We start from the raw sequence: 27698 nt of genomic DNA on the forward strand, positions 1-27698 counted from the left end.
GTTATCTTGCTGAAGTTTTAAAATGTCTTTGGCAATGTGCTACCCCCAATGTACAAAGCGGCTGCTATGAGGACTCCACCCAGCTCTTCCTCCTATGACTCCAGCCAGGACTGATCAGAGCATGAGATAGCAAAACTGCTAGCAAATGCTTATTGGAGAAAGAATAAGGCAGAACTGAGAATAAGGTAAACAGACACAATTCTGATTTAAAGCTGACTTTAAATCAACACTCCACTAGGAGCCATATTCCATAGTCCATAGCTATTTGCATATTAAACTGTGTGTGTGTGTGTGTGTGTGTGTGTGCGCGTGCGCGTGCGCGTGCGCACGCACGCACGCGCACTGAGGTTTGAACACAGCTAGGCAGGCACTAAGAGTTGAGCACTATCTCCAGAACTTTTTGTTTCACTTATTTTACAGGTGAGATTTTATGTTTGCCTACTGCCATCCTCATACTGTGTTCCCCTTATCTACTGCCTGCTGCATAGCAAGGATCACAGGTATGGACCAACAACCTCACTTGTTTGTTGAGGGTCTCACTAACTAATTACCTGAGCTGGGCTCAAACTGTGATCCTTCTGATCTCTACCTCCCAAGTAGCTGGGATTATAGGTATGACCACTGTACCTGTCCTCTAAGAGAAAAAAAAAAAAAAGGCTAAGGATCAAGAACTAAAGATTAATGAGAATAGAAAAAGCAAGAATTGCCAGGTGCTGGTGGCTCACATCTATAATCCTAGCTACACAGGAAGCTAAGATCTGAGGGTCTCGGTTCAAAACCAGCCAGACAGGAAAGTCTATGAGACTCTTATCTCCAATTAACCACCAGAAAACCAGAAGTGGCACTGTGGCTCAAGTGGTAAAGTGCTTGCCTTGAGCTGAAAAGCTGAGGGACAGTGCCCAGGCCCAGAGTTAAAGCCCCAACACTGATGAGGGGAAAAAAAAAGAAAAAAAAAGGAAAGAACAAGTGAGAACTATTTAGATAAGAATACAGACTTGAGCTAGAGTACCTAAATCCAAAATACTGATTCTGCCATTTGCTTGCTGTTTGATGTTGCACAAGTTACTTTATTTATTATAACATATATATATATATATATTTAGTGATATAACTTACAGTTATATATATACATATATATATATAAAACTTTATTTATGTCAATTCCTTAAACTGAAAATTGGGGATTACAAGTGTCTAACTTAGTACATGTAAAAATATGGAGAACCCTGTCTGACACATAATAATGTTCCCCTCCTTTTTTCCAGGCAACCCTTACCTAGGGTGCTGCTTCTTGACCCTTTTGTACATAGGAACATTTTATGCCATGTCTGACAACTCAAGATATGCCCTGTGTATAAGTAAAAAAAAAAAAAAATAAGAAAAATAAATAAATAATAAATAAATAAAAAGAAAAGTACACAAAAACCTAAAATGAGCCAGGCATTAGTAGCTCATGCCTGTAATTCTAGCTGTTTAGGAAGCTGAGATCTGGAGGACGGCAGCTCAAGGGTAATCCAGATAGAAAAGTCCACCAAGACTCCATTTCCAAAATAACCAGCAAAGAGCAGAACCTGAGATATGACTCAAGTAGTAGAACACTAGCAAGCACAAGGCCCTGAGTTCAAACCCCAGTACTACCAAAAAACAACAACAACAACAAACTCAAACCCACAAGTGTACAGTTTAGAAGAAAAGCCTTAGTAATTTCACTCATATCACTAGAAAGAAGACACCAACATTCTAGAAGCTTCCATGTGCCCATCTCTTAACACATCCCTTGAATACTGCCATCCCAGTGATTATGGAATTCAATTCCTTGCTTTTGTTTTAACACTGAATTGTGCTCTAAACAAATGTTTTTTTTTTTGTTGTTGTTGTTGGTTTTTTGGGTCCGGTCATGGGGCCTGAACTCTGGGCCTGGGCACTGTCCCTCAGCTCTTCAGCTCAAGGCCAACGCTCTACCACTTGAGTCACAGTGCCACTTCTGGCTTTTTTCTTTTTGCTTATGTGGTGCTGAGGAATTGAACCCAGGGCCTCACACATGCAAGGCAAGCGTTCTACCACTGAACTACCTTCCCAGCCCCTAAACAAATGTTTTAATTTTACTTGTTTTTGAATTTTATAAAAGTAGAAAACCAAAATATATTGTTTTATCTGATTTCTTTAACATAACATGTCTTTAAAATTAATAAAAGTTTCTGCATCTATGTGTGTTGGCTAATTTTACTATTCTACTTGAATATAAGAGTTTGAATATTCACTTTAGGTATGTGGATTGCTTTTGGCAATATGAACACTTATTCTGAAACATGCATCTTGCATATATATCCTTATACAGATATATGTGTGTGTATTGTGTGTGCAGGTTTGAGTGTGTGTGTATGTGTATTCTGTAGGAAAGATACCTAAGGGAGAAACTGTGAGGTCATAGATCATATATTTTTTTCAAATTAGCTAGACACTATCATCAATTTTTCCAAAGTAGCTGTACCAATTTTCCCTTTAGCCAGAAGAATTTCCACTAGATCATATCTTTATTCACACTAGACTGTTAAAACTTTACAAGTTTTGCTGCGTAAGAGATATGTAGTGATAGTTCACTGAGTTTTAGTTTACATTTCTACAAGTACTAATAAAATTGAACACCTTAATATATGTTTATTGGCCATATGGGTTTCTTCTTTCATGAAATGCCTGTTCAAGTCTTTTCCTCATTTCTGTGTTTCTAAGTAATTTCTTTATTCCTATTGATTTTTGTAGTTCTTTGTTCTGGAATAAAGACCTTTGTCTAGGCTGGGTGCCGGTGGCTCATGCTTGTAATCTTAGCTACATAGGAGGCAGAGATCTGAAGACCCACGGTTCAAAGCCAGCCTGGGCAGGAAAGTCCATGAGAATTTATCTCCAATTAACCCCCAGAAAACTAGAAGCGGCGCTGTGGTAGAGTGCTGGCCTTGAGTAAAAAAATCTCAAGGGCAGTGCTCAGGCCCTGAGTTCAAGCCCCATGCCAAAACAAACAAACAAACAAAAAAACCAACAAAACCTTTGTCAATCATGTTATAAATATCTTTTTTTTCATTCTCAATACAGTCTTTTGGTTAAGAGAAGTGGTTAACATTTGGGGGTGGCAGTGCTGGGACTAGAACCCAGGGCATTGTACATACCAGGCCAGTGCTTAGCTACTGAGCTACATTTCCAGCTCTTGTTTTTTTGGGACAAGAGTCTTGCTACATAGCCCAGGGTAGTCTCAAATTGAGGCATGGCAATTTTAACGTAGTATTTTTTCCCTTTGGAAATTTATTCAGATTTTTTTAGAGATGAATGGATACAGGCTCTAAACTTGTACTGGGGACTTCTGGCAGTAGTATCACTACCTGTCAGTGTAGGGATTTCATAAGGAAAGGTGATAAGGGAGTTTCATCACAAATCCATGGTTTCATATGAAAAACCCAAGCTATCTGAGAACCTGTTTCCTTACAAATAATGTTTGGGGGCTGGGAAGGTGGCTCAGTGGTAGAGTGCTTGCCTTGCATGCATGAGGCCCTGGGTTTGATTGCTCAGCACCACACAAGCAGAAAAAACTGGAAGTGGCACTGTGGATCAAGTGGTAGAGTGCAAGCTTTGAGCTGAAAGGTTGAGGAACAGCGCCCAGGCCCAGAGTTCAAGCCCCATAACCAACAAAAAAAACCCCAAAAAACAAAAAAAGAGATTTCACAGGCAAAATGATTGTCTCTATTTCTATTTTTCTGGCAACAAATCAATGAACATATGAGCATAAAAGATGTATGAGCCATATTGGTATGTTCTAATTTAATGTAGCAACATTAATCAATCTTTTCCTATATCAAATAGATACAACTATTGGGGTTTTTTTTTTTAAGACACCTTCCTGTCTGTCTACTCTATCTGGAAGTGCCTTTTTGCAGCAGCATTTTGGTGGAGGTACCTCAAGAACCTCCACCAGGTGTGAGATAACAGCATAAGGAGAGAGTATGAGTTCTAGAGTCACATGGAGCTGAATGGCCTTAATAGGTTATTGCACATCTTTGGGCATAAGTTTCTTTAATATAACCAAAGGTGTAAAAGCTTTGAATCATGAGGAGTAATTGTCTGGTACATTAAGTTCCCAGCACAAGGTACAAATTGTTGGTGCAAAGTGGCCATAACCATATTCTCTGAATATAGTTTTTCTTTCTTCTTGTTTACTCTACCATAACTGTCTGAACCTCATGGTGGGTGTGTGGGTGTGTATGTGCGCGTGCACACGTGCGTGCACAGACTCATATCCACTAAACACACAGGCCTAATGTATAATGATGCCTTTCCCCATACAAAATCATTCTAAGCTCCAACAGAGAAAGCAGCCTGAGGAGTAAAAGCAGCCACTCTCCTTGCTTACTGCCAGCATTTACTGAAGTATGGGGCAAGAGGATTGCCCCAAACTGGAAAAGCCATCTTCCCTGGCCTGGTAAGTCTGGGTTCAAAGGGTGATGTACCAGTCTGTGTGCCCTACACTGTAAACACAGCAAAAAGAGGGGAAAGTGTTGCTTGCCTGTATCTGTTACAAGTGTACAGTCAAGAGTGGTACTCCTCTCCTGGGGAAGGTCAGTACTTATGCACATGGAGGATGTGTGTAACAACATTCCACAGAATGGTGGCCTGGAGGTATGGCTCAAGTGCAAGAGAGCCTGTCTAGCAAGCACAAGGCCCTGAATTCAAATCCAGTTTTGCCAAATAAACAAAACAAAACTGCAATATAAAACAAAACAAAAACACATGTGTATGTTCTCAGGAAACGAAAAGAGCCTAGCACTCTGTGGGAGAGTCCTGATGCTTATTATGCCCAGGCTATGGAGTCTCTCGATACCCTCTGCCCCACTTTCTGAGGTGACTGAGGTGGGACATGAGCACAGAAAACAGACATCCTTTCATATGAATCTGGACTGCTTTGTTGCCATGTATCACAGCATACGTTGTTGTTGTTGTTGTTGTTGTTGTGTTGTGTTGTGTTTTGAGATAGAGTCTTGTTAACTTTGCTCAGGATGACTTTAAGCCCTTGATCTTCCTGCTTCCACTTCCCCAGTAACAGATGTATATCACTATGCCCAGCCAATCAGTACACACTTTCAAAGCAACTGAGAAAATGCTCTGAAACATGTATCCCTGAGAAGCCCTAGGAAACCTTTTTGAGACTTTCCCACAACTCTGAAATAGTCCTTTGCCCTCCCCGCATACTTTTACCTCATCAGATTCACTACACATATTGCCAATATTGGGAGCTGAAAAGATGATAGAGGGGGAAAAATTGGTACCTGAGCCTAGAGTTTGTCCAGCGGAGTCAAAGGAAAGAACCACTGAATCTGTAACACAAGAGGACAAGTTCATTTCTTTCTCCTTTCGGTAACACAACAAGCTCTTGCTGGCTCTACCCAAACTGCCCAGGGAAGAGTCAGGTAAGATGGAACTTAATGAAGGCCCAGGCCCACCCATCCAGTGAGCCAACAGGTCCTGCCACCCACCATCCCTTGCCTCCTGACAATCAGAAAAACATCTCAAGAGAGTGGTAAACTTTTGTTCTCTAGAGGTGTTTCTGAAAGATTAGGGTGAAAAATCTTTGCCTTTTCTCAATTAAAACAAAGCAAAGGGGCTGGGAAGGTGGCTCAGTGGTAGAGTGCTTGCCTTGCATGCATGAGGCTCTGAGTTCAATTCCTCAGCACCATAAAAGCAGAAAAAGCCAGAAGTGGCACTGTGGCTCAAGTGGTAGAGTGCTAGCCTTGAGCTGAAGAGCTGAGGGACAGCGCCCAGGCCCAGAGTTCAGGCCCCATGACCGGACCCAAAAAAAAAAAAAAAAAAAAGCTGACATGGAGCTCAAAGTGGTAGGGCACTAGCCTTGAGCACAAAATCTCAGAGCTAGTGCCCAGGCCCTGAATTCAAGTCTCAAATAAATAAATAAATAAATAAAACAAAGCAAAATAAAACATCCTTTCTGCATCAGGTTAAAGGCAGTGACATTTCCTCTTTGTTCCCTTTTTCTACTTCCATATTCAATTTTTTTTGTAACTTTTTTCTTCCAAAAAGACTGAGTGGGCTATAAGAATTCACAATACATGGAAAATCAAAGAAAGGAAAAGTAGCATATAATGGGGAAATGTTAGTGCAAAAATACATGCCATTAGGACATTTACAAACACTGAAGTTTTAATCAAGGAGAGTAGAGCTCCCAAACAGCCAGAGCAAAAAAGGAGAAACGAACAGTTTCAAAACTCAGTGCTCACAATGTATGCATTCGTTCTATTCATTCAAATGTTCAGGAAATACTTATTGGGCATCTACTATGTATAAGATACTATAGTACAGCTTTGAAATATGGCAGCAAACATAAAAACCTTGGTCTCTACCCTCATGGATCTCCCTGCCATCAATCTAGGAAAAAGAAGTTATCAAAGGATAAATTGTTTAACTAGAAACTAAATATGGAGTTGGCCAACTAAGTTGGCTTCTCTGACTTGGACTAGTAGCTAAAGGGTAAATGAGGGCCAAAACTACCAGGAATGGAATAGGCATTCCAGGAAGAGAGAAAGCCACATGTAGAGACCTGAAGAGGGACCAGACATTTCAGAACAACTCAAAGACCAAATGTCCAAACCAATACTACAATGATCAGAGAAAACTTTCTCTGTATAAGTCTGTATCTTCAAGTTAGTCTCCCTCCCTCCCTTCCTCCCTTTTTCCTCCTTCTTTCTCTCCCCCCTTATGTCTGAACTCAAGAGCTTTACATTTACTAGGCAGGTATTCTACCACTTGAGCCACACTCAGAGTCCTTTTTGCCTTCGTTTTTCAGATAGGATCTCATGTTTGTCCCTGGAACCAGCCTCAGACCATGACTCTCTTACCTCTGCCTCTGTAGCTAATATAGGGATACTTCCCTACATCTGTATATCTGGCTTGTTTATGAGGTAGTTTCACTGACTTTTTTTTTTTGCCTGAGCTGGTCTTGAATTTTGTTCCTTCTGTCTCTGCCTCCCTGTAATCTTCCTAGGATTATAGGCATGTGCCACCATGCCTAATTTCTACTGAGTAGCTATGACTCTTATAAAGCTATTAAACTAGTCAATCCAAAGTGATGACATAAAACTAATACATAGCTCAAAAATTATAATTATAAGAGGCACCAAAATAACCCAGACCCATAAGGGATCAGATTCAAAAGACTCACTCATTACAAAGCAGTATCAGCTAGATATATGTAAGGTTAGCATCTAGCCAAATTCACCCCAGCATTGTCCTTTAAATCTGTTTGTATATCATTTTCTCTAATTGCAATTGGAAATTCAACACAATAGTTGTCATAACTGTAAATAGCATCTGTTCTCAGGGCTAGACTAAAAGCTCCATAAAAGCAGACACAACATTTTATTTTATTCACTGCTATGCTACCAGCCAACACCTGACACTTAGTAATTATTTGCTGAATCACAGTGCCCAGAGAAATAAATGGACCAGAAATCACAGGCAATTCTTCATAACTATATTTCCTCACAACCATACGTTTACTAAGAAACCAGGTGGCAGAGAGCCGGGGGATATGGTTTCTGCTTAGGAACTGGAGACAAATATTCTGAATTAACCAGTTAAGGGCAGATTCACATGCATTGAAACCTACAGGTTTCTTGAAACCTGTAGAAAAGACAGAGTTGCCATTGTTTTACAAAAATGTGAGGCACAATTAGTACCAGATGGTTGAACATCCTGGCTCATATAAGCAAAGTCTCCTTTATCAACATTTCTCACTTGTCTCATCTCTTCCTTTTAAAGAGATTTAAGGTATAATTTACATACCTCAAAATTCACTCATTTAAAATTTACAAATCATTCAGAGTTGATCTCAGGTCCCACCTCTAGCCACACTAAGTTCCTTCCTGGCTCTATCATTTACTTTTCTAAACATCTGCCTATCCTTTTTTGCTGTGCTGGCCCTGATAACCCCTAACCACACACATCCCAGCCTCCAATTTAGCTTATTTCCATCTGTCCTTTTATTGATTTTTCTAAAAAGTATACTGGACTGTGTAATTGATTAAAACCCTTTTATACCCTGGAAATATTAATGTATGTTAATGAAAAATAATATGACTCATTAAAGCCCTTCTGTAACCTTGTCATATGAATGTATGCTAATAAAAAAATAAAATAACCTTCCCTGACCTGCTGTAGCCTGTTAGGCAAAGTTCTTTACCTGTTTTTCCCACATCTGATACCTTAATATGCCTCATGTTCCAGACATACGAAACTGCTTGTATTTCCTAGAGAAGTGTATCCTCATGTTTTTAGTCACAGACATGCATAAAGACTTCTCCCACTTTTCTATTAAGACTCCTCCTCCAGCCAGTCACTGGTGGTTCACATCTGTTATCCTAGCTACTCAGGGGGCTAAGATCTGAGGATCATGGTTCAAAGCCAGCCCTGGTAAGAAAATCCATGAGAATCCAATCTCCAGTTAACCACCAGCAAACCAGAAGTGGAGCTAAATGGTTCAAAGTGGTAGAGAACCAGCCTTGAGCAAAAAAGCTCAGAGATATTGCCCAGGCCCTGAGTTCAAACTCCAGACCAAAAGGGGGTGAGGAGAAAGACTCTTCCTTCTCCTCTTTTTCTCCTTCTCCTTTTAGCAGAGTTGGGGTTTAAACTCACAGCCTTGTGCTTGCTAGGCAGGTGCTGCTCTATTTGAATCATACTCTTACTTTTTGATTATTTTTGAGATAGTCACCATTTATACCCAGGCCAACCAGGACCTTGATCCTCCTATTTACATTTCCTGGAGACCTAGAATGACAGGAATGTACCACAGTACCTATTTTTTATTGGTTTCATGACTTTTTTGCCTAGCCTTGAATGGTGATCCTCCAAGTAGCTAAGTGTGAGCCATTGTACCCAGCAATATCTGCTCTTCTTGAGGCCTTCTCTGATCAATTCTGTTCTCTATCTTCTTTAGACCCACAATGCACTTCTATAATTAAATTTTTAGACTGTGTTATAAATCTGTGATTTCTCTTTTTCTTTCATTAGCTGCAAGTTTCCTGAGGACAAGAATTATTTCTTCATTTTAAGTCCTTTGATGCCTAGCTCAGTGACTAACACACAAAAATGGCAATGTGTTGATTAAGCTAAGGAATGAACTGCTAAATGTCTTTGATTTAAAGACAATATTATTGCCAGGCTCCAGTAGCTCACACCTGTAATCCTAGCTATTCAGGAGGCTGAGATCTGAGGACTGGAGTTCAAAACCAGCCTGGGCAGAAAGTCATGAGGCTCTTAACTCCAATTAGCCACCAGAAAACTGGAAGTAGCGCTGTGGCTCAAGTGGTAGAATGCTCACCTTGAGCTGAAGAGCTTAGGGACAACACCTAGGCCCAGAATTCAAGACCCACGACCAAAAAAAAACAGAAAACAAAAAAAGAAAAAGATGAAAAAGATGGTATTATTGGGAAACTGGGGGAGAGAAAAAGAAGGGATGACATTGTCCAAAAAGAAATGTACTCATTACCTGACTTTTAAAATTGTAACTCCTCTGTACAACCTTAGTAATAGCAATAAAAAAATAAAAAGTTGAGGGGAAAAAACATCCATTCTGGATATTGATCTCATTCAGTTCAAGTTAATTCAGAACCATTCTTGTCCTGTGAGGTTACAGGGATTCAAGCCTGGCCATATACTGGGAAGATGAAAGTGCTCACACATGCAGCCCAGAGTGAGTACAGAAAGCATGCTCTGAAGTGTCTAGGTGACAGATCACATCCACCTGGAAGACCAGAACAGACCTCTGAGGAGCTGACTGCTCAGAAGAACAAAAATTGAAAAAAAAGAATCTCTAATTTTTTATTGCAGTTGACAATAATTTTTCCAAATGCAATTTACCATCTTCATACTCGGAAACAATCTTGATTTTGTCTTAAAAAAGAAAACAAACCCAGGGCTGGGAAGGTGGCTCAGTGGTAGAGTGCTTGCCTTGCATGCATGAGGCCCTGGGTTCGGTTCCTCAGCACCACATAAGCAAAAAGAAAAAAAGCTGGAAGTGGCGCTGTGGCTCAAGTGGTAGAGCGCTAGCCTTGAGCTGAAGAGCTGAGGGATAGTGCCCAGGCCCAGAGTTCAGGCCCCACGACCGGATGCCCCCCCCCCCCGCAAAAAAAAAAACACCCCACAAAAGTACAAAAAAAAAAAAAACACCAAAAAACTTTCCAGTAAAGAAAAAAAAATGTAAAAAAAGAAGTAAGTTAAAGTTAACTGAAAGTCTGGTGCTTACTGAAGACTAAAAATGACTAAATGTTAATTAACTGGTTATGTCAGGGTGGGTAAAATTATAGCTTATGTTTATTCTCAGTATTTTTGTAAGAATTCTACAATAAATACACATTATTTTTATCCTAGAGAGAAGCTAAGCAGAAAAAGGGAGAAGCTCACTAATAGTCCCAGATACTTGGAAGGCTTAGGTGGGAGGACTGCTTGAGTCTTTTAAGTTCAAGGCCAGTCTGAGCAACACGGTGAAAGTTAGCCTCAAAATAAATAAAGTTAATTAATTAAAAAATAACTTTCTAGCATGGTGCTGGTAGCTCACTTTTATAACTCTAGCTACTAAGGAGGCTGAAACCTAAAGGATTATGGTTCAGGGCCTGCTTGGGCAGAGAAGTTCACTAGACTCTATACACAAAATAACTAGCTCACACCTATAATCCTAGCTACTCAGGAAGCTGATATCTGAGGATTGCAGTTCAAAGCCAGCCCAGGCAGGAAAATCCATGAGACTCTTATCTCCAATAAACCACCAAAAAACCATAAGTGACACTGTGGCTCCACTGGTAGAGCACTCATCTTGAGCTGAAGAGCCGAGGGACAGTGTCCAGGCCCAGAGTTTCAAAGCCTCACAACCAATCAAACCAAACCAAACCAAACCAAACAACAACAACAAAAAAAAACAGCATAAGGCAAGGCTGGAGGTATTATTCAAGTGGTACTACTGAGCATGAGGCTCTGAGTTCAAACCCTAGTACCAAAAAATTAGCAACAACAAAAAATATTCCTAATCCAGCTCTAAAATTTTAACCTCTAATTCACTAGTACCTATGCCAAAGGATCTCTTTCATTACTTACTGTATGTTCTGAAAGGCTGCCCATCTTTTTAGTTAGAAGTCATCTTTCTAATTTATCCCTACTATATCAGTCTCTCAATAGAATTTTGCCTTTCCTTTTCTTCTGCCTTCTTTCCTTCAAATATTATCAAGTGCCTGTGATATGCCAGGCCCTATGCCAGATATAGGGATAATGAGCCCAGTAAGAGGTAGTCTTTGCCTTCCAACCAAGGAAGATAGAAAAGTTAGTAGATGTTTAAGATAAAGTATGATAAGGGTACTCAGGATGGAAACACCAGGAAGCAGCAGTCTTACTTGGAATAATGATCAGAGTCTTGGCAAACATTATCTTCAATGGTAATGCAATGAACTTAAGAGCATAGGCCTTTAATACTCAGATAACGCAAGTGAGAGGGTTCATATTTCTGGAGGAAGAAATATGTAAGATGAGATTCATTTTTGCTTTGAGGATTAAAGGCACAGACTTCATAAACAGTTTGGCTAGTCTTTATTTGTGTTTATTCTAAAGAATGTAAGATTATTTTACTTGTAAAACATTTCACAACTAATGGAGAAACTTTGGATTCAATAAATTGAGAAGTTTGCTTTGAAAGAAACAGAGCACGAATATCCAGACTCTTTTCTCTCCAGCTAACAAATATGCTATTTTTATTTCAAGCATCCCAGTTTCCAGCTGTTCCTGGCTCCCAGGCCAGAGGCAGCCATGTGGTATGTTGCAAAAGTGACCAAATGGCATTAGACCAAACTACAACGTAGCCTTGTTCAATGAAGAAATCTAGAATTTACTGGAAATTTTTTATTATGGTCAGATGTTTCCTGTGTCTGGTTTACGAAACCACATACAAAGAATGTAACAGAGTAAAGAGAATGGGGCTCAGTCTTCTTAGCCATATTGGAGAGAGGTTTCTAAAGCACCAAGTATGCAGTGAATGAATTGCATTTTGGTGTAGTGTCTGTCAAGTATGCATTCAACATATCTACCATGTAGAAGCCACTGGACTTGTAAGGACTGTACTGTGGGAGATTGCTTGGCTCAAGGAAGGCAATCCATATATTGACTACCCATCTGTGAAGTAGACAGGTCTGTCTTTTGGAACACAGAGTGAAGGAAGAATTAGGAGACATGGCTGTGGAAAGACTGGAGGAGCACGGACCAGGCTGGATGCTGGGCTCTGGGGCCTGTCAGTGACAAGTATCAGAGTTAAAATCACAACCCTTGCCAGGTGCTGGTGCCTCACATGTGTAATCCTAGCAACTCAGGAGGTTGAGATCTGAGGATTGCAGTTTAAAGCCAGCCCCCAAAGGAAAGTCCAATAGATTTTTTTTTTTTGGGGGGGGGGGTCCAGTCGTGGGCCTGAACTCTGGGCCTGGGTGCTGTTCTACCACTTGAGCCACAACGCCACTTCTTGCTTTTTTTTTTCTGCTTATGTGGTGCTAAGGAATTGAACCCAGGGCCTCATGCATGCAAGGCAAGCGCTCTACCACTGAGCCACCTTTCCAGCCCCTCCAAGAGATTCTTATCTCCAATTAACCACCAGGAAACCCGAAGTAGAGCTGTGGCTCAAAGTGGTAGAGCACTAGCATTCAGCGAGTTCAGGGACAATGCCAGGCCGAGTTCAAGCGCTATGACTAACAACAACAACAAAAACCACAACTCTGCTATTGAAGGTAATGAGATACTCAAAAAGCTGCTTTAGATTCAGAATGTTCTCCCAGTATCTCTGGCAACCAGCCACCTATGAGACCTTGGAGTTAGGCTTCTCTTCAGTCTCCATGAAACCTGTTCTAGAACTGGAAATCTTTTCTTGTCTTTTGATACCTTGGAGGTTTCTACAGCCAAGGGAGCTCCCCTCTCCTTCCAGGCCTCATGCTTTAATGTCCAGGGGCTTCTTCTGCATTCTTAATAGCTGGTGTAAGAGTTTACTTGTCACCAATCACAGCATACAGGGTCTGAACTGAGAAGTAGAGGACCTCTTGGGCCATAGGTTTAATCTAAGCTGTGTTCTCCAATGTAGCTTTACTTAAAATTGAAGGCCCTCAGCTTTGGGGGATTACTGATTTGTTAGCAGAACTAGTATTTTACTGATCTTGTCTCTCTTTTGGTTTCTTTACCATCTAGATGTTGAAGGGGATCTAACTGCTAGTGCTAGTCCTTCAGTTTCTTCTGTCTCCCAACCTTAATCCCAAAGAAATGAAATGTGAGTAAACAAGATTCCTGAAGATGTAGAGATGGAAAAGGTTTGATGAGAAGAAGTGAGAGGAAGTGAGAATTGATGGCAAGGAGGGTTTTCAAACATAGTGGAAGAGGTAAAGAGTTGATGTCTGAAAGATAGAGTGTAACATTAGTAGATCAATTTCTCTGCAATAGCCCAGTTCTAAGGACTCAGTTATGAATGAGAAATTGGAAGCTGTTGAGACAGTGGACTTGTTTCAAGAACTTTCTCCTTGGAGAAACTTTATTAAATTGAAGTTGAATTAATTAATTCTAAATACAGAGCCTTTACTAACTCAAGAGACTGAAAAGATTAGGTATGGTCCCTGAAACCAAAGTATATGAATTATCAGAAGTATCATAGAGAGAAAAAACATGGTATTACAAACTTCTAGAGTTGCTGCAGGGATTCTGATGCAAAGGAGGAGCATCTGATGGGAGACATGGGAAAACATGGATGATGGAGTATGTGACAGGCTGCACTGGTAGAGTGAGGGCAGCTAAGCAAGGGCCCTGAAGCATGGGAAGTGAAGGGTGTGTGGTTTCAGGAAGTAAGATCATACCTAATTAATATATTTAGGGCTTCTTTCAGAAAGTAAAAGTGCATGTGACTGAAAGAGAACCAGTCAATACAATGACTAGACTTTCAACAGTTTTGACACATCAAGACTATTTTTAAAAAGTGAGTCATGATGAAATTAAGGGAAAAAACTGCTATGTCATACCAGAAGACAAAAAGTACCTGGCTTAGGATCAGGACAGGACACTCACCCTGGGGCATCAGCATCCACAGGGATACCAGGAAGTCTGGGAGCTGATGGCACTCTACTAACTGCTGCACATCAAGGGTGGGGAGTGGCACTGTGCACACATCCTGTATGTGCAATAGAAGCAGGCACATGCTAAAACAAAGCAAAATGCTAGAAACAAGGTGTGGAGCTTCAGGGGCATGGGAAAGTTCTGTACAGAAGAGGAAAGAAGCTGATAAAAAAAAAAGCCAACGTTTTTTATTTGGGCCCAGCAAAAATAGAAAGCCAGTGTCAGTGTCGTTGTAGTGAGTTGCAAATGAAGGAGAACCCAGGCTGATCTGAGAGGCAGATGGACAAAGTTCAGGGCAGGGATTAGAGGATCTTTACACAGCACAAAAGATTAAAGAACTAATGTTGCTGTTAAAAAGACAAAGTCGGGGTACACTGGGAGGGCAGGAGTCAGTAAAGGCCATTGAAGGAGCAGAAAGAGCAAAAGTCCAGCAACCCTGAAAAGGTCAAAGGCAAGGACCTGGCTCATGGCATGATACAGCAGGCCACCACAGTACTAAATTAGGCTCTGCCACTCTTTTCTACTGTATGACTTTGGGTCTTACTTCCTTAAATATTAAAAAGGGTAGTGTAAGTCCAAAATCTTTTCTTTAAACCCTGAAACTTTAAAAAAAAAAAGTCGAGATTTTAGAAAACCTTTATTGGCAGGTATGGTGGTGCATGCCTATAATTATTCTCAGTACTTGAGAGGCTGAGGCAGGGGGATCATGAGTTCAAAGCCAGCCTGGGCTATATAGTGAGATCCTACCAGAGAGAGAGGTGGGGGTGAGAAGCTATATACTGCACAAAGCATACATTGCGTCACACCCCACTCCCATGTGGCATAAGATAGCATCCCAGTTAAATATCAACATTTATGCCACAAGATGAATTTTTACACTGTGACTACAGCAGAACCCTGGTACCCATGGGCATATGGTTTCAATGAGACTGCCACTGAGGAAAACCTGTGAATGCTCAGGATGCAGAGCTTAGTACTATAAAATGACTCAAAGTTACCTATATCTTTCACTCAGTAGGTCTGAGCATCCATAATTTGAAGAGGAAAGTGAATGACTACCAATTATGTTTGAACATATGAAGGGGAGAGGTATACACCTGGGGAGAGGTTAGCATTGAATTAGTGATAAACACATTAAAAAATTAACCTCTCTATGTCACCTTTATAATAACAGTAAAAATTAAGGAAAAAAAAAACTATGCAAAGCAAGCTTGGTGCTGGTGGCTCACACCTGTAATCCTAGCTACTCAGTAGGCTGAGTGAGATCTGAGGATCAAGGTGCAAAGCCTGGGCAGAAAAGTTCATGAGACTCTTATCTCCAATTAACCCCCAGAAGTGGCACTGGCTCAAAGTGGTAGAGTGCTGGCCTTGAGCAAAAGAGCTCAGAGACAGCACCTAGCTCTGAGTTCAAGCCCCACAACCAACCAAGAACAAACAAACTTAAAAAAAAAACTATGCAAAGCAAAAATGCAAGACTTCTAGTTTGGAGATGTAGATACAGTGCTTATACACATGAAAAAAAAAGAAAGCAAGAAGCTAGACTTTTATTGATTTTGGGGGAAAAATACAGTGAAAACCAGTAACTATGTTGTCTATGAGCAGCATATTCATAATCATGATAGACAGATTGCATATACTGCTCCAACAATGCTAAGAGACTAGGAGATGGAATGCTTGTTTGTGGTGGAGGGGTGGTAAGTATGAGGGAGTCCCCAATTGTAAAACTCAATACATTAAACTCAAAATAGAAAAAGCACAAACTACAATATAAACTTGTTATTTAGAGTTGGGTTTTTCTGTTTTGTGCTGTTCCTGGAGCTTGAACTCAGAGATGGAGGGCTATCCTTGAGCTTTTCCTCAAGTATAGTGTTCTACCACTTGAATCACAGCTCCATTTCTAGCTTTTTGGTAATTAATTGGAGATACAGTCTCATGGACTTTCCTGTCCAGGTTGGCTTCGAATCATGATCCTCAGATCTCAGCCTCCTGAGTAGCTAGAATTACAGGTGTGAGCCAACAGTGCTCAGCCCAATCTAATTTTTAGATCCTAAGTCAAACGTGGTTTCCAAAAAGATGCTATGCAAAGTCTCAGTTATTTAAATGTAATTTTTTTTTTTTTTGCCAGTCCTAGGGCTTGAACTCAGGGCCTGGGCACTGTCCCAGAGCTTCTTTAGCTCAAGGCTAGCACTCTACCACTGAAGTCACAGCACCATTTCTGGATTTTTCTGTTTTTGTGGTACTGAGGAATAGAACCCAGGGCTTCATGCATGCTAGGCAAGAATTCTACCACGAAGTCACATTCCCAGCCTCCTAAATGTAATGATTTCCATAACAATTTTATAACACATAGGAGAGGAAAAAGTCTAATTTATGTTTTCTGAAACAGCCAATCTTGGCAGTAGATATATTTCAGCATTCATTTGAAATATATTCATAGCTTTCATTCATATGTCAATAAAGGAACATGTTTACTGCCCAAAGAAGAAAAGAAGATGGACAAAATCAGAGAGAGAGAGAGAGAATATAAATTTGGCAAGTATAATTGGAGGAGTGAAAAGTCCATCAATTTAGGTAAGGAATGTAAAGATGGTAGGTTTTCTTATTTTGAAAAAATGCAGCTGCAAAAAAATAGCCAGAGACCAGATTATGAAAGGCTCTGTATGTCACAAGAGGAAGTTCTGGATTTTTCTTGCTACAGATCACCTCAGGGCTTTTCTTCCAGCTCAAGGACTGACCCTTGTTGGATTAATAATCCATGCACTTGACAAATGTCTGGTAAGCAGAAGGAATTCAGGAACTGCTTGCTAAACTGAATAATCTTCTCTCCCTTAAAAGCAATGCAAAGCAAGGCAAGATTATGTCAGATGCTTTGTTTCTAATATTGACAATCAACAACTGTTCAAGTAATTTTCATCCCTATTCTCATTCCAAAGTAGCTGAGTTTCTCCCTCCCCTTCATTAAATGAACAGAATATACTCTTATATCATCACCTTCGTCACCAATCCCACCTCAACAAGCCATAATAAGGTTGCACCTCACTTCTGTACCAAAATTTTCTGAATCAGTTCTGTTTTAGTTATTACAAGCAGAAGCTAAGAATCTGAGCTGTTCACTGCTCACTGTAACAGGTCTCTCTTCTCTTTCATTCTGTCTCTATCTTGCTAAACTCTATAATAGAGGGTATCCTGCCTGCATGATTCCTCAAAATATGCTTCTCAGACCTCAACATATTTCCACTTTAAAAACTTTTCACGATATGCTTTCATGGTAATAGTTTAAATTATTATTTTTTGTGCTAATACTGTGGCTTGAACTCAGAGTCTGGGCGCTGTCCCTGAGCTTTTTTTGCTCAAGGCTGTCATTCTACCATTTGAGCCACAGCTCCACTTTTGGCTTTTTAGTGGCTAACATAAGAGTCTCACAAACTTTCTGTCTGGGCTGGCTTCAAATTGTGATCCTCAGAGCTCAGCCTCCTAAGTAACTAGGATTATAGGCATGAGCCACCAGAACCTAGCTATTTTAAATTATTTATTTTCTGTGATGAAAAGTTAAAAGTTTCAGTCCCAGGGCTGGGAATGTGGCTTAGTGGTAGAGTGCTTGCCGAGCATGCATGAAGCCCTAGGTTCCATTCCTCAGTACCACATAAACAGAAAAAGCTGAAAGTGATGCTATGGCTCAAGTGGTAGAGTGCTAGCCTTGAGCAAAAGAAAATCAGGGATAGTGCCCAGGGCCTGAGTTCAAGCCCCAGGACTGGCAAAAATTTTAAAAACAAAAAAGTTTCAGTCCCAAATTGACATGGAGCTTAATCAGTATAATTGTGTTTTTATTTCTTTATCTATAAAATTAGGGAAAAAACACGTCCAATTTTATTCACTTCAAAGACTTGCTGTATGGATACAATTGAGAGAAAACTTAAAAAGAGAACTACTATATGAAATACAATAACCTTCTAACATCTCAAAACAAGCTTGAACTAGTATTTAACAATGAGAATGAAATTATGCAAATATAGTTTATTCCTTTCTTCTCATGCAGTTTCCCTAATGACTAATTAGATGAGTTTGCAAGACAGCAAGGGAAATAGAGGGAAGTATGTGTAAGCCTCATTCAAGAGCCTTCAGGATAGGAACTAAATAAATGTTAGGATTCTGCTTCCCCTTTCCATTTCACTCATTACCAGACAATATATTTAATAAATGTTTGTTGACCAAAAGAAATAAACACACAATCCCAAGGCATAACTTCTCCCTAAAACTCATGACCTCCCTCCACTCTATTACTTTCTTGGTTGGATTCTGATCTTGCTGCCTTGTCTCAGTGTACCTGGCAGAGTACCTAGCTCAATGCTGGAAGATTTGTTATTGAAGCCATCTCCAGTGTTACCATCTGAGCCTAGAGGGTTAACTTACTTTTTTGTACTAAAAGAGTAGTGTCTGGCAACATCCTTGTTTTGCTTCTGATCATGAAGGGAAAACCTTCAGAATTTCATCCATAGGTGGTTGACTTGAATTAACCAGCTTTGGCTGGTTATTTTAGAGATGGAGTCTTACAGACTTTTTTTGCCTGGGCTGGCTTTGAACTTTAATCTTCCAGATCTTTTTTTTTTTTTTTTTTTGGGTCCAGTTGTGGGGCCTGAACTCTGGGCCTGGGCGCTGTCCCTCAGTTCTTCAGCTCAAGGCTAGAGCTCTATCACTTGAGCCACAGCACCACTTCCGGCTTTTTTCTTTTTGCTTATGTGGTGCTGAGGAATCGAACCCAGGGCCTCATGCATGCAAGGCAAGCGCTCTACCACTGAGCCACCTTCCCAGCCCAATCTTCCAGATCTTAACCTGTGAGCTCCTGCTTGCTTAAATTTTATAGACAGATTTCCTTTTTCATATTAGAGCTCTCCTCTAGTACTAGTTGGCAATGCAGTTCCAACATAAGTGAATGCTGAATTTTATTACTTTTTCCTGTATCTACTGAAACAATGTTTTTCTTTCAGGTTGCTAAAATTGATTTAGCCTATTAATGTGACTAATGACAATGATAGATTTCTTTCATGAATTAACTATGTAAATTCTTAGTATAAAAATTATATTATCAAGCCAGGCTCTGGTGGCTCACACCCATAATCCCAGCTACTCAGGAGGCTGAGATCTATCTAAGGATTGTGGTTTGAAACCACCCTGGGCAGGAAAATCTGTGAGACTCTTATTCCCAACAAACCACTCAGAAAAAAACTAGAAGGTACACTGTGGCTCAAGTGGTAAAGTGTTAGCCTTGAGTACAAAGAGGTGCAGGGACAGTGCCTAGGCCCAGAGCTCAAGACACAGGACCTGGGGAGGGGGAGAATTATATTGCAGTACCTTTTGTATAAGTTATAGAATTTTCTAAAACTGTGTTCAAGACTTTTTTCCCTTTCTTCTTCCCTCCATTCCTTCCTTTTCTTTCTTTCATTTTTTTTTTTTTTTTTTTTTTTTTTGCCAGTCCTGGGGCTTGAACTCAGGGCCTGGGCACTGTCCCTGAGCTTCTTTTGCTCAAGGCTAGTGCTCTATCACTTGAGCCACAGCACCATTTCTGGCTTTTTCTGTTTATGTGGTACTGAGGAATTGAACCCAGGGCTTCATGCATGCAGGTCTACCATTAAGCCACGTTCCCAGCCCCCTATCCTCTTTATCTTTCAAAAGTATGCAGTTTCTATGGAGTTCCTTTGCTCATTCCTGACCCAACTGCTCTTTCTCTCCTCATCTCCTCTGGCATTCATCCTGCCAGAGAGTTCTCAGTTTTATTAATCTTTTTTTTTCCTTTGGTCGTGGGGCCTAAACTCTGGGCCTGGGCGCTGTCCCTCAGCTCTTCAGCTCAACGCTAGCACACTACCACTTGAGCCACAGCACCACTTCCAGCTTTTTTCTTTTTGCTTATGTGGTGCTGAGGAATCGAACTCAGGGCCTCATGCATGCAAGGCAAGCATTCTACCACTGAGCCACCTTCCTAGCCCCTTTTGTTAATCTTTTGAAAGAAACATTCTTTAAAATTTATTGATCCTTTATATAGTTTGTTTGCTTTCACCAAATTGTTATCTTTTTCTATTTTCCTTCTTTGGAACTAATGTGCGATATATTCATTTCCTAACTTCTCGAAAATATTTAAATGGCTGATTTTGAGCCCTTTTTTTTTTTTTTTTACAATATATGCACTTATCTATAAAATTTTCTTTAATCTTAGTATAAGCTTTACATAAATTTTGACAGTATCTTCAATATCATTCAGTTCAAAATATTTTCTGATTTACATGATTTTTTTCCTTTGGCCCAAGGATTATGTATAAATTTATTTACTAATTACTAAACACACAGGGAAAGTTTATATATCTTTCTGCTATTGGTTGTGTGCTTAATTCCATTTGTGGTCAGAAAACTTAAGGGCTATCAATTCTGTAGAACATGTTGAGTCATTGTACATTCTGTGACTTCCTCTGAACTTACCAGATAAACTTTTTGTGACATGTATAGACCTTTGTGACCAGTCACTACTCACTCACCAGTAAGTATACTATACTCTTGCCAGACACACCAGTCTTCTCTGAGGTTTCATATGCTATACTCTTTTGTTCAACCCTTATCTACCCTCTGTCAGAAATACCTGCCTGCTGAATTCTGCTCTTCCTGTCCTTTTCTCCTCAGGGTGGATATCACTGTTACCAGCAAGTCTTTCAGGCTTTCTCTTCATACCTTTACCTTCTCAGTTGGTAAAGTGCTGGCCAGTTGGTATCCCTAAACATGTGACTCACATTCACAATTTATCTTATACAATGTTCCAGAAGTTATCTCTGAAAGTACAAAGCTGATCATATTTTTGGGGGGAGGGGTGGGGGGTCCGGTCATGGGGCCTGGGCACTGTCCCTCAGCTCTCTCAAGGGGTACAGCTAGCACTCTACCCCTTGAGCCACAGCGCCACTTCTGGCTTTTTTCTTTTTGCTTATGTGGTGCTGAGGAATCGAACCCAGGGCCTCAGGCATGCAAGGCAAGCGCTCTGCCACTGAGCCACCTTCCCAGCCCTGATCATATTTCTCTAGTGCTTAAAAACCTTTCATCAAGCTTGCACCAATGCTTCCTGCCTGTAATCCTAGCCACTCAAGAGGCTGAGATCCAAGGGATAGAGCCAGCTGAGCAGAATCCAGAGATCCCATATATAATTTACCAGCAAAATGATGAACTAAAGTGGTGGCTCAAGTGGTAGAGCACTAGATAAACAAACAAGCTAAATGAGTGTGAGGTCCTGAGTTCAAACTCTGGTTCTAGGGGGGAAAAATCCTTTCAGCAGCCTCTCCCCACTCAGAATCAAACTCAGCATTCCACACAATAATGGCCTTTTCCAAGTCCGTATTTCTCACCGTCTCACTTTGCAACTCAAGTCCAGGCTTGCTTCATCTCTTCCATGAGGTCTTTCCTATTCCTCTCCTGCAACTCAGTGTCTCCATGCAGGAGAATTTCCTTCATCTTTTTTTTCTTTTTTTTTTGGTGGGGGGGGAGGATGGGCAGAACTTGAGTATTGAACCCATGGCCTCTTGTCAAACAAGTGCTCTATAACTTGGGTCTCACACACTCTGTGTGTGTGTGTGTGTGTGTGTGTGTGTGTGTGTGTGTGTGTGTGTGTGTGTGTGTGTGTGTGTGTGTGTGTGTGTGTGTGTGTGTGTGTGTGTGTGTGTGTGTGTGTGTGTGTGTGTGTGTGTGTGTGTTGCTCTATAACTTGGGTCTCACACACTCTCAGTGTGTGTGTGTGTGTGTGTGTGTGTTGTTTTTGGGATAGGGTCTATAACTTTGTCTGGGCTTGTCTCTAACTCAAGACCCTAATTCCTCCATCTGGCAAGTAGCTGGGATTACAGATAGACATGTACCATTATATCTGGCTCCTCCATCAGTTTTAATTGTTATTTTCTATTTAAATTACATATAAGGACGACTGTTGGCCTATTCAAAGATTGGTTAGCACCTAAGTACTGTGTAACCCCTTATTTTAGCGTATCTTACACCTGTTGTACTTAATTTTTAAAAACTGTATCTTACCTAATCAGACAATAATTCCCTAAAAAGTAGGGGCCATCTCTAATATAATTTTGATTTAAAAATTGAAACAAATTAGTCTTGCTGGGCGCCGGTGTCTCACGCTAGCTACTCAGGAGGCTGAGATCTGAGGATTGTGGTTCAAAGCCAGCCAGGGCAGGAAAGTCCCTGAGACTCTTATCTCCAATAAACCACTAGAAAACCAGAAGTGGCTCTGTGGCTCAAGCAGTAGAGCGCTCGCCTTGAGCTGAAGAGCGCAGGGACAGCGCCCCAAACCCAGAGTTCAAGCCCCACGACTGTCAAAAAAAATAATAATCTTGATATTAAATATTACTATCCAAGTCACAGGGACTTTTAAAAATTATATCAGTAGGTAGATACAGCATAAACCTGCTGAGGGAATGAAGGTGCACAATCCGTAATTTTAAATTCTAGGCATGCAAGCAGAAATTCCAAAATTCTAAAAGATGCCTCTGTGTTCTGTTAATTCTTCTCCTTTACACAAAAGTGCAGAATACCACATTTCCATCGTCTTCCCATTATGGGTAAGAAATTTCCATGGCCTATCCACATTAGACCTAAACTCCATATCCAACATTAGGGTCTCTATAACTTGACTCTATCTACAATTTCACTTCTCTCTGCCTCCTATATTCCTTCATATTCCACCGAAGTTTCCAAAATACTTGCATCCTTCTACCTGAAGCTCTTCTCTGAGGTCCCAAATGTCCCACCCCTTGCTGAGAGCACACCTCTTTCTCAAAGCCTTCATGGTGCTTACAAAATTGTTTCTGAAACACTTCAGGAGTTCACCCTGTCTTACTTTCTATGAATCTCAGCTTTGGGTCTGCAAACTTGTCAGGCTCAGATACTTCTTTCCCTGTGTGTCCCACAATACACAGAAGGACCTAAGCAAGAAGCTGCCTTTGGCAGTAATCCTCCTTGAGTGACAGAAAAAGTAACTGATATGTCTTTTTGGCCTCTCTTCCTCCAACCCAGCTACTTGGGTGGTATTTAGATAAATCCAGCAAGGAGCTGTCAGCACTACTTGTATGAATAGCTCCTTGTAATCTAAGACCCAACTATTTCTATGTCACTATGCTAAAGACATTCCTACTGTGGCTCAGAGAAAGAGAAGAGCTAGTTTCCATAGCTTCATTACAGTATTGGAGTGTCTCAATTTAAACACACTCAGAGTGCTAAGAATGTGGCTTAGTGGCAGAGTACTCGCCTAGCATGCATAAAGCCCTGGGTTCGACTCTTCAGTACCACATAAATAGAAAAAGACAGAAGTGGCGCTGTGGTTTAAGTGCTAACCTTGAGCACAGAGAGGCTCAGGGACAGTGGTCAGGCCCTGAATTTAAGTCCCAGGACCAGCAAACAAACACACACACACACTTCAAATCATTTTGTGTCTTTTTACTTTTCCAAAGCAAAGATTCTAAGTAATATATTCTTTCTTTCTATCCTTTTGCTCTGGTAAGATTTAACTTTCCTCTGTTTAAAAAATATCTCTAGGTAAACTGGGCGGTGGTGATTCATGTCTATAATCCTAGCTACTCTGAGGCTGAGATCTAAGGATCACAGTTCAAAGACATCTCAGACAGGAAAGTCCATGAAGACACATCTCTAATAAACTACTCAGAAAAAGCCTGAAGTGCTGCTGTGGCTCAAGTGGTAGAGCCTTAGCTTTGAGCTTTGAGAAGCTCAAGGATAGTGCCCAGGCCCATAGTTCAAGCTCCAGGATCAGCCAAAATAAAACAAATAAAAAATCTCCAGGTAAATAAAACTATGCTATTAAGATGATGACAGTGTAAGTTTTATTAATTCTGGGGAATCTAAAATATTGTTTTTCAGGTTCTCTGGTTTATCAGAGTTATGATGAAATTGAGTTGCACCAGAACTATGAATGATGCAATATGTAAGCAGTCAGGCCACATGTCCTTCCGGGGCAGTAGGACTGAATTCTGACTGGTAGAAGGTAGACTACATGAAGCACATAATTCTATGTGTCTACCCAGATCTCCCACAAAATTCACTGTCTTCCCACTGCTTCTCCTCTAAGAAAGCTCAATCAGAAGACTCAGTGGAGGACTCTAGGCCCTAGGGACAGCAGGGTCATTAGATGGAAGGAATCTGTGGCCTCAAATTAATTAGGGAGAACAAAACCTTCACTAATTTCACAGATCTGTACCTGATTAGGATAGGAGAGAAACAAACTTCTGTGTTAAACTACTGAAATTTGGGGGTTGTTATTGTGAGACCATCCAGACTAAAATGATAATATGCTGAATTCTTAATTGTTCCTAAGTCTTACTTTTAGGGAATTCTATCTAAAGCCATGCCCTGTAGTTTGGTTATGGTTTGTCCCTCACTGGTTCATGTGCTGAAAGACTGATTTCCAACATAATGGAATTGAAAGGTAAGGTGGTAAGAGCTTTAGAGATAGGCCTTAGTAAAAAGTAGCTAGATGAAGAGGGCACCAAGGGATTGGATTTGTTAATACGACAGCAGCTGTTATAAAGCAAGTTTGGGTTCCTTAGCTCATTCTTGCTTCCTATCTCTCCATGTGATGCCATTCGCTATATTGTAACACAACCAGGGGGTTCTTGTCAGACACTAGCACCATGCTATTTGGACTACTGGCCACCAGAACCATGAGCTATATTTCTTTATGTAGAATCTAGCATTAGGTGTTTTCTCATAGCAACACAAAGGAACTAAGTTACTAAAACCTTACTATTTTTCCTTTAAGTGACTTGTCACTCAGAATCCCCCATCAAGAAATAAAGGGCTCATCACCTGTTGTACTTGATTTTGGTACCCTGAATCTTGTAAATACATATGTCTAATCTGGGGAGGAGAAGAGGAATAACAAAACGCTGAAACAAGGACATAAGATGACCCATTTCGGGGCTGGGAAGGTGGCTCAGTGGTAGAGCGCTTGCCTTGCATGCATGAGGCCCTGGGTTCAATTCCTCAGCACCACATAAGCAAAAAGAAAAAAGCCGGAAGTGGTGCTGTGGCTCAAGTGGTAGAGCACTAGCCTTGAGCTGAAGAGCTGAGGGACAGCGCCCAGGCCCAGAGTTCAGGCCCCACGACCGGACCCAAAAAAAAAAAAAAAAAAAGATGACCCATTTCAACAAGGGTACCCACAGGACAGTATACTGGAAATGAACTTTACAACTTTGGGGTGGGGTGGGGGGGAGAAGTGGGAGAGGTGGGGGAGGGAAGGGATAGTGGGGTAACAACAAGGAAGGGATGGGTAACAATGATCCACAAGGAAAGTACTCATTGCCTTATTCATGTAACTGTAACCCCTCGGTACAGCATCTTTACAATAAAATAAAATTTAAATAAAGAAATAAAGGTCTTACTCCCCAGCTTCTGGGATCATAGTGGACACAGCAAGCATGTCATTGTCAGCCCTCTTAGCTGAAGTGCACTGCCTGCCCCTTTCTGGGGCAGACCTCATTCAACAACAAGTGTTATCTAGTGACTTGTCAGAGGAACTATAAAGGCACAGCTCTGGTTTGGAAGGGCCATCCCTTCTCCATAGTCACCATAGGGTAGACTATGGACTTTAATCAGACTGAATCACAAGTTGATTTCTTCCTCTGTAAAATCTGGTTTTCTCTTATTTTCCTTCCAGTATTGATCCAGTAAGTACTCCCTAGTAAGTGTTTCATATACTGTTCTGTCAGTTTTCTTCCTTTGGATCTCAGCCTGGCACTGTTCCTTAGTGCAATAGCATGATGCCCAACTCTAGCATGACACCATACTTCCCCATCAAAACGAAGTCACAATGGAATAGAAGCTTTAAAACTGAAAATTAAAGTTTTCAAAGTTGATTATACTATTAAAATACTATTTGCAAGAAGAAAACAAGGCCCTCTGAAAAAAGTACCTTGAAATTAATCTGAAGAAAATACTACCACCTTTCTTGTAATCAAGCGAAGCCATTATTAAATATAAGAGTTTTGTTTGGATTATCTCACTGAATAAAATTTAGGCTTAAACCGGATGCTCATGGCTCATGCTTGTAATCCTAGCTACTCCAGAGGCTGAGGATTGCAGTTCAAAGCGAGCCCGACATGAAAGTCTGTGAGACTCTTATCTCCAATTAACCACTAGAAAACCAGAAGTTGCACTGTGACTCAAAGTGGTAGAGTGCTAGCCTTGAATGAAAGAGCTCAGGGACAGTACACCACAACTGAGTTCAAGCTCCACAATCGACAAAACAAAAACCAAAAAACAAAGCAAGCAAACAAACAAAACCTTAGGCTTATAGAAAGTAAACAAACTACCCAGAGTTGCAGAAACAGTTCTCAATGTTGGGCATTGAAGACTCTAAAGCTTTGACTCTTATGTTCTATTATGCTACAGTGCTTCTAGTGTCTTGTATATATGTAAGCTCAGAGATAAATTACTAAAACTATTATACTAGGTAATCTTCAGGAGAAAAAAAGGAGGGCAAAAAAAGATTCTAAAACCTACATTCTTTCTTCTCACCCCTTTACTGCCTCCTCAGATGTCTTAGATAACTGTCTCTTCTTTCCAGGTGCATGAAGGACTGACTATCCTATGCAGAAATTGGCAAGAAGTAACATCCAGCACTAGCCTGTGCTGTGGCAACCTAAAGGCTCTTCTGCCCTCTTGTGGCTCAGAACAAATGCTACATATAAAAGCTCCACACAAAGCTGAAATACCATATAAAGGCACTTGGCCACCAAGCTCAAAACAGCAGGAGGAGGCAACTCATATATTGGCTCAAAGCAAAGCAGATTTAATAACCTGAAATTTATTTTGCCACTCTTCAATGCCAACTATTGCTCATAACAAGAAAGCTCATAATAATGTACTAGAACTCAGAAAAAAAGACCTGCATTTTGCATAACAAGAAATATAATAATCAGCTACATCCATTTAGAATAATGATAAAAGCATAAAACATTTTAGGACTCAAACAAAATTTCTTGTTTCTTATACCTAGTGAAACACTTTATAAATCTTTTCATATCAACATACATAGAGCTTCCTAATTCTTCAGTTACAGAGCTGTTACTGGATGGGGAAACTAATTCATTTAGTTTGTCCTTCACTAGTGAACACTAATTTCTTCCTAAGATTTGCTATTAAAAAAAAAATCCTAGCCAGGCACAGTGGCTCATGCCTGTTATTCCACCTACTCAGCCAGGGTAAGAAAGTCCAGGAGACTCTTATCTCCAATAAACTACCAAAAAGCCAGAAGTTGGGCTGCAGCTTAAGTGATAGAGCACTAATCTTAAGCAAAAAAGCTCAAGGACAGTGCCTAGGCCTTGACTTCAAGCCTCAGGAACAGCACAAAACAAATAAACAAACCTAAAGCCTAGTCCTTGAGGTTCATACCCATAATCCTAACTACTTAGGAGGCTGAAAATGTCCAAAAAAAAAAAAAAAGTCGACATTTCTATATCTAATTAACCAATAAAAAGCAAAGCTGG

General features: G+C 40.5%; 1 protein-coding gene and 1 long non-coding RNA gene across 6 annotated transcripts in view; one reads left to right on the forward strand and one right to left on the reverse strand.

Annotated features, from left to right (window-relative positions):
- Positions 1-27698, reverse strand: part of LOC138823648 (CMP-N-acetylneuraminate-beta-1,4-galactoside alpha-2,3-sialyltransferase) — a 184330-nt gene that overhangs the window by 112982 nt on the left and 43650 nt on the right. For 4 of the 5 annotated variants that reach the window (XM_070017099.1, XM_070017095.1, XM_070017097.1 and 1 more), the window contains exon 3: positions 5310-5357. The exons of the other annotated variant lie outside the window; for it this stretch is intronic. In XM_070017099.1, the coding sequence (XP_069873200.1) occupies positions 5310-5357 (48 nt within the window). The remainder of the gene's footprint in view (positions 1-5309; positions 5358-27698) is intronic. 5 annotated transcript variants of the gene reach the window in all.
- On the forward strand, positions 12973-27126 carry LOC138823649 (uncharacterized). Its single transcript, XR_011370864.1, has 4 exons — positions 12973-13050; positions 13258-13336; positions 16630-16740; positions 26777-27126. It is a non-coding gene; the product is annotated as an uncharacterized lncRNA (long non-coding RNA).

This window comes from Dipodomys merriami, unplaced genomic scaffold (genome assembly GCF_024711535.1).
Source record: "Dipodomys merriami isolate MVZ:Mamm:240054 unplaced genomic scaffold, mDipMer1.0.p SCAF_121, whole genome shotgun sequence".
Lineage (NCBI taxonomy): Eukaryota > Metazoa > Chordata > Mammalia > Rodentia > Heteromyidae > Dipodomys > Dipodomys merriami.